The 14,746-nt window shown below is 42.1% G+C and overlaps 1 protein-coding gene across 1 annotated transcript in view; it reads left to right on the plus strand.

Annotated features, from left to right (window-relative positions):
• LOC149285232 (E3 ubiquitin-protein ligase MARCHF9-like) overlaps window positions 1–14,746 on the plus strand; it is an 83,236-nt gene that overhangs the window by 55,716 nt on the left and 12,774 nt on the right. Inside the window, exons 2-3 of the mRNA XM_089495647.1 lie at window positions 7,046–7,201; window positions 11,919–12,111. Coding sequence (XP_089351773.1) covers window positions 7,046–7,201; window positions 11,919–12,111 — 349 coding nt within the window. The remainder of the gene's footprint in view (window positions 1–7,045; window positions 7,202–11,918; window positions 12,112–14,746) is intronic.

Consider the following 14,746-nt stretch of genomic DNA (forward strand, 5'->3'; position numbering starts at 1 on the left):
TGTAAGAAATTAAAAAAATCAATGTAATGCTTCCAAGATGCACAGGTGCAACGCAATCAGAGCCTTCATACTCAACCAATGCCCCCGCAAGAAGACAAGCAAAAAATGCTTATGCAAATAGGAAAAAAACACAATACACAAGCTTTGTTTTTTGGAGAGTTCAAGTAGAACTTCTTCCTCTGTAAACACACATGCTTTACACGTTTCTCTGTTTTTCCTTTCTAACTCCCTAGATCCCTTCCGTCCACCTTCCTCTTTAAAAACTGAGTTGAAATATTTACCTAGGCAGTTGGCTATATATTTAGCCCCATTTATATAACTCCCTTTATTTGCCTTTAATTAAATTGTTCCTTGGCGGCTACTCTAGATAGGTAGGGGCCCAAATGCTTTAGATCAGACCAGCCCAGGGGATAATTGTTCTTTTGTCTACCTTGCCGGTTCTGATCTGCCACCCGCTACTTCTCTCTCCCATGTATATATTATTAATACAACAACAATTAAGCAAAACATTTCCTGGCAAATTCCTACAAAGAGGAACTTTTAAAATGTTTTTTATATGTGTCTACTTTTAATATTCAGCAAAAATTGCAAAACACTATTTGCAAAGTACTAGCCACTGGGCATTGAACTGTAGACATAATCAGAATTACTGTTACCATTTTGCAATGTATTAAGGCTACACTGAGAATTTGGTAAATGTTTCTACTTTGCTACTAATGGGTAGAATGTAATAGAATAAGTGCTTATCTAATTTAGTTAGCATATGCGCTAATTAGCAATCAGATAAGTAGAGGCGCTTATGTTATTTGGGAATACATCACATTTACATGTATTAAGTGCAACAGGGAAAAAATAGCTGAGCGTTCACCCTTTGAGTGCAGCACAGCCAATACTGGAACAAGACAGTAGGGCTGCAACTAACGATTATTTTAATAATCGATTAGTTGGCCGATTATTTTTTCGATTAATCGGATAAAAAAAAATGCAATAAAAAAACGTACAATTTACACTTTCATCTCTTTATTGCAATGGCCTCTCTCTCTCTCTCTATTCACCTTCTTATTTTACTGACATAATAATAAAAGCAAGAACCCAAACACTGTGTTTCTCAAACTAGGTTTTAATGCAAAGTTATTAGTAAATATTAATTCATATGTTAACTATTTTTCATATTTAATAAAAACTATGAGAAGAAAGCCTTGTTGAAATTTTTTTTTATTTACCAAACTGCCCCCGGTTATGCACATCTGACCCCCGGCTTGCCACTCTGCCCCCATATATGCCTTATACCTCTTATATGCCAGATTCCACTGTGCCCCCTGATATGCCTTATACTCCTTATATGCCAGTGATATGCAACTGAGCCCCCTGATATGCCTTTTACCCCCAGATATGTTTTATGCCCCCCCTGATATGCCTAATATCGATATGCCTTATACCCCCTATATTCCCTGAAATTCATAATACCCCCCATACACCACTATAACTCACCCATACACCACTCTGGCTCCTCCCCCTCCCATACACCACTCTGGCTCCTCCCCATCCCATACTCCACTCTGCCTCCTCCCCCCTCCCATACACAACTCTGCCTCCTCCCCCCTCCCATACACCACTTTGGCTCCTCCCCCTCCCATACACCACATTGGCTCCTCCCCCTCCCATACACCACTTTGCCTCCTCCCCCCTCCCATACACCACTTTGCCTCCTCCCCCCTCCCATACTCCACTCTGCCTTATCCCCCCTCCCATACGCCACTCTGCCTCCTGTTCAGAAGACACCAGGGAGCCGGGTAGAGAGGCAGAGTGACGTATGGGAGGGGGAGGAGCCAGAGTGGAGTATGGGAGGGTGGCTCCCATACACCCCTCTGACTCCTCCCCCCTCCCATACACCGCTCTGCCTCTCTCCCGACTCCGTTGCTGACAGGCACTTTCACTGCAGCTTCATAGAAGCCTCAGCGTAAGTGAAGGGCAGTAACGGAGACTGTCTGTGCCATTCAGACCCCCACCCGCTGACAGAGAGGATGATTCTCTGTCAGCCGGTGGGGGTCTGCGCGATGCGCACAGAGAGCCTCCGTTACTGCCCTTCACTTACGCTGAGGATTCTATGAAGCTGCAGTGAAAGTGCCTGTCAGCAACGGAGGTTCACAAAGCACCAGGGAGTCGGGAGAGAGGCAGAGTGATGTATGGGAGGGGGGAGGAGTCAGAGGGGTGTATGGGAGAGGGGAGAGAGACGGAAGTGAGAGACCGGCCGACAGTGAGGGGAATCCAGGTCCCCTGCAGCGTTGTGGGGGATCTGGATTCTAGTGTTATAATCCGATCTCTGTTTGAGGTCGGATTATATAAGGAGAGGAGTTTTTCAGAGCATTTGTTCTGAAAAAAACCTCTTTTTATAATCGATAAAAATCGATTCGACTAATCGATAATGAAAATCGTTGACAACGATTTTCATTATCGATTATTATCGATTAGTTGTTTCAGCCCTACAAGACAGTAACAAGACATGCCACCTATATTCAGAAATATATCATGAATACCTGTTGGAAAACGAAATTACTGCAGAAAAGGAAAATCTGATTTAAACGCGTCATAGTTTTTTTCTTTAGCCCTTTTTTATCCACTTACCGGAACATCTGGAGTAGTACTCCAAGATCCTCCACAGTGTCAGCGAGAATATAGCCCAGGTGCGCTTTATTCTTGTCTTCTTTGTCTCCTATAAAAGCAGATATAAAAAACTACTACACCTTCTTCGAGTGAATTACAGGTCAAGAATTTGACTTCAAGCGACACGCCAGTGTCCCAGGGAGCCCCCTGAAAAATGAATGCGTATGAAAGTACATTGTAGGTGCTTATGTATGTATTCATTTAACAAAAAAATTATAATAGCTTAGAAAGAAGCTACAGCTCCATGTACCGAAAAGGGGGTGCTTTCAACGCATGCGCACAGGGGTCTTGTAAGCAACCTCTGTGTAAAACTCACTGAGCTAGCATAGGCCACCTTTACCATTGATTGGACCCTGGTCAAACATTTGCTTGACCCCCCACTCCCTGGGATGCAATCACACCCTCCAGGCAAAAAATCCTGCAAAAAAACCAAAATACTTGTCGCTCTGACTCTACAGATTAGGAGGAGACCCACAGTGCAGTCTTCCCTCCTAGTGACCCTAGCATGACTCCGCATGAGACATCCTCATGCCACACACGCAAGAAAGGGGAGGGGGGCATAACTATTTAGACTGCCTAGCAAATGAATGTTGCAGTTCCCGGCAAGTGACCTGAAACCGATGCTTTAGGTGTTCAGGCACCCTGTGTGTGCCACCCCTGTAGTGTCCCCTCCCCAGTCACCACAAGAGTTCTTTTGTCCCCTCCTTAACTGTGCCGCACTTCCTCCCTCGTATAGTTCAGGTATATATATATATATATCAAACAAACACATGGAAACACAGCATTGCTGGTATAGATATATAGAAAGCCTGAATTTGCAGTTATTAATAAATAACACATGAAACATAGCATTGCAGGTACAGAGCAACTAAATAACACAGAAATCCAGGCTTGCAGGTATAGATCAAGTGAAAAATCACAAGCAAACACAGCATTGAAAGTATAGATCAAATAAATAATGCATTGAAACCCTAAATTGCTCAAGGGGCAGCTGCAGGGGCGTAACTAGAAACCTCAGGGCCCCGGTGCGAGAATCTGTTAAGGGCCCCCCCACCCCCAACCCATCTATCCCTTTCTCACTATCTCCCCTCTCCCTCCCTAACCCACCTTCTCACAATCTCCCCTCTCCCTCCCTAACCCACCTTCTCACAATCTCCCCTCTCCCTCCCTCCCTACCCCACCTTCTCACAATCTGCCCTCTCCCTCCCTACCCCACCTTCTCAGAATCTCCCCTCTCCCTCCCTACCCCACCTTCTCACAATCTCCCCTCTCCCTCCCTCCCATCTTCTCACAATCTACCCTCTCCTTCCCTACCCCCCTTCTCACAATCTACCCTCTCCCTCCCTACCCCCTTCTCACAATCTCCCCTCTCCCTCCCTACCCCCCTTCTTACAATCTCCCCTCTCCCTCCCTAACCCACCTTCTCACAATCTCCCCTCTCCCTCCCTAACCCACCTTCTCACAATCTCCCCTCTCCCTCCCTAACCCACCTTCTCACAATCTACCCTCTCCCTCCCTACCCCCCTTCTCACAATCTACCTACCCCCCCTTTGTAGGTCACTTACCGTCAACTCCTGTGTTGGGAGCGTGAGGCGTTTGTCTCGGGTGCCGGCGCTTCACTTCTGAGCGCCGGCATATGATGTGAAGCGCCGGCACCCGAGACAAACGCCTCACGCTCCCAACACTCTGCACTCTGGGCAGCGCTGAGGCAGGCGGCGGCGGCGACGGCGGGAGCAGCGGCATCCTGGATTTCTGTCAGTCAGGGGGGCCCAAGAGTTGCCGAGCGGTCGTTTTCAGCAGCCGCTCGGCACCCCTTGGGCCCCCCTGACTGGCAGAACTCCAGGGCCCCGTCGCAGTCACGACCCCCGTAGTTCCGCCACTGGGCAGCTGCTATCTGCCCCTAGGAATGACTGACCTGTGAGCGAGAACTGAATCTCACTGGCAGTAAGTATATCACATGCCAGGGGATGTGTTGAGCCAGAAGCATCTCCTGCAAAACAAAGCGGGGTGTGGCAAAGGGCAAAAGCATAAAGGGACATCTCAGCTATCATATGCATTTGGATGGTTTGGATCTAGGAGCCATTCAAAAAGGTAGCTTTTTTGTTTCCTCTCCAATCATGTTTTTAGTTTTATATGTTACACAACCTGGTGTACATGGTTTGTCAAGCTGTGCCATACACTAACATGCATTTACACACTCTAACACCATACAGTAATAGACACACACACTAACATCTTATTCTCACAAACGCACACACACACGCTAACATTCTGCGCTCATGTACACACATGCTAACACCACTCGAGTACACATACTCATAGACTGACTCCAGTGTGACGGAAGCCTCCATCACTGGGACCACTGGAGAAGCCTGACTGCCAGCCTCCTCCCTATTGACTATGGGCCCTGGGCTTGTAAAGGCTTCTGTAGCTACCCCCAGCAGTATCATCTCATCACTGGCTGAGGGGATTATCTCCAGCAGACAGCCAGGATCTGCCACTAGGGAGTGACCACCATTCTTTCAGTTTAATGTTGTATAAATCAGTCTCCCCAATATTGTATTGTTAATCTCGTTACTGCCCCTGTTGTCTCTGGGAGGCAGATTAAGGGGGCGGTTTGTGTCCCAATATCTTCTTTTATGTTAATGTGTGTTTTGCTGGATATATCCAGTCCTGTGTGTGAGAAATAAATCAGTCTTCGTTTGGTTTTACCCTACACTGAGTCTCGGCTAGTGACTGGGGAACCGGGGAAAGTGTTGTCCCAGGCTAAGGGAGCACAAGACAGCGGAGATAGTCGGTCGGACTAGCCAGCTCCGTGACATCCAGCACTATAAATAAGCACACAAACACACTGACTCTGATACTACAGTATACACACACAGTGATTCCAGCACTATACATATTACACTGCCACGCTGCTATCTTCTGCCATCACAATTCAAGCACACTATGTTGGTGCTCCTTGAAGCGAGTGACGTGAGGCACCCAACGAGGTGACATAGCATGCATTATGTGACCCCACTGGACGCATCATGGCACTGGATTCATGATGGCAGCCCTGCAAAAGGGTTTGTCGAGCCCTGCATTAAAGTGTGTATGATGGCTGGACTGGTCCTTTCACGTTGGAATTTTGTAACAATATGATTATGGCAGTGCAAATAAGGAGAGGTTTTTCTATACTGCAAAACACCTCCTTTGTATCAGATTTTTTTTAAAATATTCTAAGCAGCGTCACTATTACCAAGCATGTGCTACAGAACTCCAAGACCTTTAAGTCTTGAAAAAAATGTTTTTGTATTCAGTTGGATGAACAAAATTGTTTACCATTTTAGGAGATATAGTATTCAGTTGTGATACAAAGTGGTGTAAGAACTATGTATATATTGGTGCTAATAGATGGCTAGGTGTCCAGAGCCTACAATTTTCAAATGATTGAAAAATTGCATAAGGCAGGGACTGAATGGAACTGGATATTGAGTTGCAAGATGGTAGTTTGATTCAAGAAAAGAGGTATCAGTGCTCAGATGTGTTCAAATCAAGTTAGGAATAACAGGCTTTCTCTGTGCATTAATTAGTTAAAGGAAGGCTTTTAAAGGGACACTCCAGCCGATATAACACGTTTTAATGGGATACATTTTATTGCATTCAAATCACTGTGAGTATTTGTACTTGTATTAGTCTCCCTGCCTCCTATGTTCTGCTACCCTTTTATTGCCTTTATTTCGTCAACGTGCTCATCCTTCAACATGCTTTTTGCTTCTATCTTTATCTTTTGGTCTCTTCATGTCTGCCTCTTTGTTTCCATCCTCGTCAGAAAGTGTTCAGCTCTCTTCTCACCCTCCTCCTCTCAAAGGTCCCCTGTAGCTTCTAGCTCACTGTTGAAACATGGTGCATGTCTGCTAGACAGACTGGCAGTGGCTCATCCAGCCGCCTATTAGTCAACTCTCGGGACCCGAATATATCACATGTTCTATGGTATACTGGGTGCGTTTTTGCTCTGCATTTCATAGCAGCCCTCTTTGCCAGGTAAATAAGGACATCTCAGTGAATAGATATTTTTGCAATAACCCAGACACAAGCCCGCGGGCTATATTTGTACCTGAGATATATTTGTGTATGATCTGTATTTGCTACTGAGAGGCAGCTAATCAATTACTGCAGCTCCTTGTTAGCAGCTTGTTATCTCACTGTCATTGCTGAAGGAAAAACAGATAGGAAGCTGCGATATGTAAGGGTATTCTGTCCTTTGATTACTTCCCATCATAGGAGTGGTAGTGATAGTAGAGGAATTAATGGGTACATCTTTCACTGCTCATTTTTTTGTGTCTCTGCAACATTGAAGAGTTTTTCATCTTCTTTTATTCACGCCTTCTTCCCGTAGGGGGAGCTGTTGAGCCCATGCCGCTGTGATGGTTCAGTGAGATGCACACACCAACCCTGCCTAATACGATGGATAAGCGAGCGGGGGTCCTGGAGCTGCGAGCTGTGTTATTTCAAATACCATGTCCTAGCAATCAGCACTAAAAACCCCCTCCAGGTAAGTCGCTGGTACTGGTTGGCAGTGGTGAAAAGCTGATTTGTTTTTGATTTGATTGACAGCCTTTCCTTTTCAGCAAATGTAGCTACAGAGTGGCCAATGCCCTATTGGGGCACATTTAATTGCACTTAACAGACCAGAAAACTGCACATGGTGCAAGTGATCACAAACTGTAGGCAATATAAGGGTCCCTCCATCATGGAAAACTGATGAACTACTGTTAATTAATAAATCATTCCCTCTTACCACTGCTGTCACAATGCTTGGGTTTAACTGGAATGTATCTGAATGTTCAAGCATAGTCTGCTATTGAGGTTTGAAAATCCACTGATATAACTTCCACAGTCGATTAGCCAGAAGACTATGACACATAGTGCTAAATGTTAAATTGGAACAGCCTCCCGCAGATGTTGGAAAGGCTAATACAATGATGGGATAGGTGTAAAGCTATCCTGAACCCAACTGAGACCAAGGACTGATTATTATTATTATTATTATTATTATTAGTCTCTTTTATTTATATAGCGCCAACAATTTACGCAGCGCTTAATACAACACATTTATTCAAGGGGTATGACAAGACGAGAATCGACAGATTAAGACAAACCGATTACAATCTTGAATAAGGTCTAAGTCTCTACATCAGGAACAATGGACATGCTAGTTGGGCCAAATGGTTCTTATCTGTTGTCAAATTCTATGTTATATTGTGTGTGGGACAGAGCCCTCTGTCTAGATGTATTTTGTCACCAAATTATAGGCACATCTCTATTAAATAAATGATAATGATGCCTATTCAGCAACTTCACCATTTAAAATTAACTCTCCCTTAAAGGGATAAGACTGAGAGAAATAAACAAAGATTCAAATTAAGGTTGATTGTACAACATACAAAAATCTAGCGTTACTATAGTGTGATACAGAGACAGGGTAATGTATTTGCAATACTTTTACTAAATAGTGAAAGCTGTGATACAATTGGTGACTCAGTCTTTGAAAGTGTAAATTTCAATGGAAAGTGTTTAAAAAAGCTTTTTGCAATTAACTATTACTGAAAATTCACATGAAACAAATAAAGAGTGTTATTAACTTATTGAAGTTTTTTCTTTGCTACTAAGACAGTTGGCAGAAGCCTAATGTCTAACATACGGTATGCAACCTGGTGCTATCAAGGTGCACACATTTTATGGACCCCAACCTAATATAAATCCATCTAGAGATAGGGCCTTACAATCTGTTAGGAGGTTGAGAGGGAATGAGACAGAACATGACGAACTGCTTGGGTGTACAATTTCATTGTAGCAAGGATCATGTGTATGGGTCAGTGGCATGGAGGTCCTGGGAATAGTAGGAAGGGATGGTTTCTTCCAGAAAAACAGGTTGTGGGTATAAGGAGGACAGCTTGTATGGTTCAACAAACAGGTGGGCTTTATTGTGCTCTTAAAGTTGGAATAAATAAGGTAGAGGCTGACAGAACAAGGTAGGGAATTCCAGAGGATAGATACAGCATGGGTGATATCTTGGATACACAAGTGGGAAGATGTGATAACACAAATAAGACATCTGGCCATTGACCGATACTGTTAATTTGCATCACTCCAGTAAAAGGCGTATCCTAAAGTTTATCATTGGTCTGTAAAACATTTAGTAGTTTAAAGCCATCCTTGACTTGATATATAAAATATTACCTTTCTTCAGTAATTTGAGCTTTGCCATAGCAGTAAAAGTAACCTAAAGGTGGCTTAAAGCAGCACATAATTAGTGCATCATTCCTTGAATCAGAACCAACATTATCTCAGTTTAAATGTTCTAACATTCTGATTCAGCTGACAATATCTGAAGCATTTTCACGGTGTACATTCTGTAGTCAAAGTGCTTGCCATGTAATCAGCTGCTGACTCACCGTCTATGAATGTCTGTTCCATTAAAAAGCTAAAGGCTCAGAAAGTCCATTTAAAAAAACTAAAACATAAAAGAAACATCAGAAAAAAACTAAAACATCCTTTTCAGCTACAACTTTGAAGCAAATAATTGTGCTTTTAACAATAAAGTCATGTTTTAATTTTTAACATTTTGATATGTAGAATTTACTCTTTTTGCGCCTGGGGGACTGGTAATACAAAGCTACCAACAATAGCACAGCTGCTTAACTGCGTTTTCAATCTTCCCAGTGATAAAGGTGTTAAAGCATTTTAAGACCAGATGTGAGGAGATTTGGTAATATGCCAAGAGCCATTTCTTCCTTCATGGTTTCAGAAATAAGTTGTAATTGGAAGTAAAAAAAATTACAAGGATAAGTATAAAAGAAGAAAAACATTATTTAGATTAAAAACGAATTCCAAGAATACGTTATGTATTTTCGAATTGTTCCTTCACTCTCCAGACAATTTCATATTTTGTGCCTTCATGATTACATGAGGGATTTAATTTCCCTTTGAACTCTTGATATTCTGATTTGTTACATATTAACATACTTTAGGAACTTTTTTAACTGAAATGTAATAAAGATGTTATGACCTTAAACCTTATGCCCTCTGCGTAGTCCAGATAAAGTCCCCCCATTGAGTAGCCTGGGCATGCAGCTATGGTTTTAAACAACTAGGGGGTCACAGTCTAACCCTATGGCCCAGCCATTGGCAGTTTATCCATGTAGACAACGACACCTTGGACAGTCATGAACCAAGCCACAAGGTGAATAGCCCTTGTAGCACACTCATACAATAAAAGAACACACTCATTGACCAGTCTCATCTACTGTTCCTGTACAGGAGGCTGCCGGGTACATCAACAAGCTTCGCTGAAAGGGACTATAATGCAAATTGTTTAGACAAACAGGTATGACTGCACCTGGCCCTTTAATACCTATAAGGCAAGAGTGAATATGAGATTCTGTTCTTTCAAGCCTGCAAACTACATGTAGTATTTAGACTGATCCAGAAAGATAAAATACGAATTTAAGAAGACAAAAACATAAAAGGTAACAGATCTATGTGATCTGGCTTAAATATCATTTCCAAATATATGTTACTACTCATGGTTATATGGAGAAGTCAGCTGCTATAATACAGCATTGGGATTATACCTCATATAGTGATAGCATTTATAGGCACCATCTAGCAAGGGTATTAAAAAGACAGTTTAACCAAATAGTAAAAAAGTACCTTGGAGCACAAACACCATTCAAACATAAACAGCATGGATATCATGTAAAGGCTACACTAAGCTGATATAAGGTATGGATAGAACCCTAATGCTTTAATGGCAATGTGTTTATGGAAATATGAATAAACCAAATAGCCCTTATCTTTACAATGGTCACAACCTATTCATGAATAGTGCTGTCCAAGAGCCAGTGTGTAAAAATCTTATGATTGTGTGATAGGAACAGTACCGTATTTGCTCGATTATAAGACGACCCCCCAAAATCTGAATATTAACTTAGGAAAAAAAGAAAAAGCCTGACTATAAGACGACCCTAAAGGAAAAAAGTTTTACCAGTAAATGTTAATTCATGTAAACTATTTTTTTAAATAAAAGCTATGATTGAGAAAAATATTTTTTGTTTTTGTTTTTATTTCCTTGTATTTTCCAACCTGTCCCCCAGTCACGCACATCTGCCCCCAGGCCTGCCACACCAATATGGCACTGTGGCCCATGATATGCCTTTTAACCCTCTATATGCCACTGTGCCCCATGGTATGCATTTTGACCCCTTATGTGCCACTCTGCCTCCAGAAATGCCTTATAACCCTATATCCCATTCCGGCATTTAGGGGGTTAAAATGCATATTATGGGGCAGAGTGGCATATAGGGAGGTATAAGGCATTCCAGGAGGCAGAGTGGCATTAAGGGAGTTAAAAGGCATTGTATAGAGCACTCTGCCTCCAGAAATGCCTTATACCCCTATATGCCACTCTGGCATTTAGGGGGTTAAAAGGCATATTATGGGGCAGAGTGGCATATAGGGAGGCATAAGGCATTTCAGGAGGCAGAGTGCACTATTAAATGCCCCCTTAACGCCACTCTGCCTCCTGAAATGCCTTATACCTCCCTATATGCCACTCTGCCCCATAATATGCCTATTAACCCCCTAAGTGCCGGAGTGCCTATGCCCCTATTTAACACACACACGCACACACACACTTACCGGTGCTTCCAATTTCCTGCTGTATTGCCGGGGCAGCGGGTTGACGTCTCCTTCCGCTGCAGCCGGAAGGAGGTGGAGTTGGCAGCGGGGGTTTGTCTGCGTCCGTCGCGCATACCTTCCCCGGCTGTCAGAGATCAGAGTTCCCTGCACAGGAGGATCCAGGTCCCCTGCAGTGGTGCGGGGGATCTGGATCTTAGTCTCATAATCAGACCTCTATTTGAGGTCTGATTAGAAGACGAGGGGTATAATCGAGCAAATACGGTAATCTATTCAGGTTTAAGAATGTTTTTATCTCTCTTGACAGAAATTGCCTGTTGAAGTTTTATCAACAAAATAATTACAGCGCTCCAGCTGAAAGCAACTTTGATAATGATAATTGTTAAAGTAATTGTACCAGCAGAACCCACCTCAGAAGGCCATTTTTTTTAATTCGTGTTCTTTATCCTTTACAGGATGGGTATGATTCATGCTGTTTCGTTCTCTGTATTAAAGTCTTGTGAGTTGGCCATGGCCAGCGGAGTGGCTATAGCCCAGATAAATGATGTATATTTGTGTGTTTTCCGTTACAGTGGCAGGCCATTTCTTTGACTGTGATCGAGAAAGTCCAGATTGCAGCCATAATACTGGGCTCCCTTTTCCTCATCGCCAGCATATCCTGGTTAATTTGGTCTTCACTCAGCCCCTCGGCCAAGTGGCAGCGGCAAGACTTGCTTTTTCAAATCTGCTACGGGATGTATGGATTCATGGACATCGTCTGTATAGGTAAGCAGCATTTGCAAAACACTCAGGAAGCTCATTGTACAATAAAGAACTCAACTCCTGGTAGATATGTTTGTTGTTTGCTATTCCGAGCAAAAGCTCTACTTGTAAGTGATTTTTAAATTTCCTAAAAGAGAGTCGTTTAACTAAACACAGCATTGACCCACGAAAACCTTATATGAACATAACTAGATGCCATCATGTGCTCTAATGATAACATCAGACATATCACAAGTCATATGCTCATTGCCATGCTGACAAGATTACATCACAAATTATATCATAAATTACAATTACAAAAGCACGGTTTTAAGTTGGTTTTTTTTACTGTTATTTAGTTTTTGTAGTATCTTTCATGTTTTGTGTTATCTCCATCCTAGAGATATCTATGCCAAAGCCGGCAGTTTGTTCTTTAGATGAAATGTATGGGAGTTTTACTTCACTTAAGATGGTGGTAGGTAAGAGACAAAACTGTTGATACAAATAGCAGCTGTGATCTTGTCCAGGTTAACATGATTATTCCCGTAAAAGTAAGCTACTCCTATTTTTATTATTAAAACAATGCAAAGCCATAACTATGTTTTCCCATGGCAACATTTATATACTTCCAATGACAAATTAGAATCATTTTCTACATCACTGCAATTAGAAACATTCAGGTCTAAGGCTAGGTTTCCACTTGGGTTTTTTTGCTAAAAACGCCCATAATAACGCCAATTCAGCCACACAGCGTTTTTTTTGTGAAAAAAAAGCTGCAACCAGATGTTAGCTGTTCTTCAATAGGAAATCGCACGATGCCATATCCACTTGGCGTTTTTTTGTTTGGCGTTTTTTCAGTCCTCTTTGGCATTTTTCTGCTTTTTTGGGCTCTGTGGCAGTTTTTCAAAATCGCAGCATGTTGACACTCTGGCGTTTTTTGCAAGGAAATCTTGGCGTTTTTCTACAATAGAAGAGAAAAAACGCCATGAAAAAGCCATGTGGGTTTTGCCTTGGCCTTTTTTATGGCTTTTTTTATGGCGTTTTTTTCCACAGTTACAATGCAGAGGATGGACCCAGTATCTGTGTGTCCTACGAGAAATAGGCTTGAAACAAACAGTTTCACACAAAACAAAGTTCATATTGAATTTTACACCATTTGGAACAAACATGCCATTACAAACAAACATACCCAACTGGATCCTGCCTGCCAAAAGCAACAGCGAACAATTTGCACCATCATTTGGGGCCAATCTTCCTAGAGGAGCAGACATTCGGAATAAAGCATGCCTTACAAACCACAGAAAAGTGACAAAAGGGGCGTTTAAGTAGAACGTTTAAGTAGAACTCTACCAAGGAAATGAGATCAGGAGGGGGCAGATACTTGCCATTTATCCTAATCCCTTTTAGCTGGGTAAAAATTCCAACATGTAAAGGCTGGAAAAACTGCCTAAGGTCAAAAAAGCAATTTCCACAGAAAGGCTAAAACGCCAGAAAAAACTCCAGAAAAAACGCCAAAATGCAGTGGCAGTTTTTCTTGGCGTTTTTCATCAAGAAAATAACGCAGGACAAAAACCCAAGTGGAAACCTAGCCTAAAGGATATGTTAAAGATGGGGGATTATTGGGGGGCTAATATTTAATACACTGTGAGCAATTGCAAAACTGTTTTTGTCTAAGTGAATATACTTCACTTGTGCCTCTGTACTAACATACGTGTTACATACATATGCACATTGTATAGTTTACTATACACTATGGAGTACTGTACACATTGTACAGGTTTACCTTGATGGTTAATATGCACTCCTCCTTCAGAAAGGCATAACTTAAAGCCATTTATATAAACTGCACTTATATAATCACTCTTAAAACACTTCCAATGTACTGTGTAAATCAAATAGAATATGTTTGATCTACCATATACCTGACCAACAAGTTTCTTTGTATAGTATGAAGTCTTAGTTGGTCACTTAGTTGATGAACTTTGGAGGGATCTTCAGAAGTGTAGATCCCCACAGGTCAGCTGAGGATGCAAGAACGCACACATAAAGCATCCATTTAACAATTCCATTGGATCTGTCCACCTCAAAGAACACAGAAAGAATACTATGGTACCTCTTCTGCAATTTTTTCACTGGGCTTAAAAAAAGACAACTGAGCTTATTGCATACAAGATGCGAGGTGTTTATATATTAGCCGATCATGTTTTAGTATTAACACTGGATTAAGTAACACATCTATTGTGCCCCCTGCTGCCCTCCTAGGGCCACTGTCATTACTGCCATTCACCTCTTAAGGGCATGCCAGGTACAGTGTTCTATGGACACCAAGCACAGTCCTCCATGGTGTATATCGGCTACCCAATAGCGAAATTTGCCCTGGGCTTTGTGGCAGAGAGGCTGTACTAGTATTTGAACTTACATTATGAATACCATATGGCAATAGCATAAACGCACCAAAAATGTCACAGTTATAATTTTATGCATTGTATCCCCATTTTCACACCCGTGACACCATTATAAATAGCCTCCTATATGTTAACAGGGGTTTTCATTAATTGATTGGCTACTGATCCAGTGACTTTAAAGCAAATGTTTGGATAAAGGGCTTGCTAATTTGTTGCCTGCAAGTCAACCATGACGCAGCTACTGATGAAATTAT

This window comes from Sceloporus occidentalis, unplaced genomic scaffold (assembly GCF_023333645.1).
Source record: "Sceloporus occidentalis isolate IW3139 unplaced genomic scaffold, rSceOcc1.0.p SCAF_82, whole genome shotgun sequence".
Taxonomy (NCBI): domain Eukaryota; kingdom Metazoa; phylum Chordata; class Lepidosauria; order Squamata; family Phrynosomatidae; genus Sceloporus; species Sceloporus occidentalis.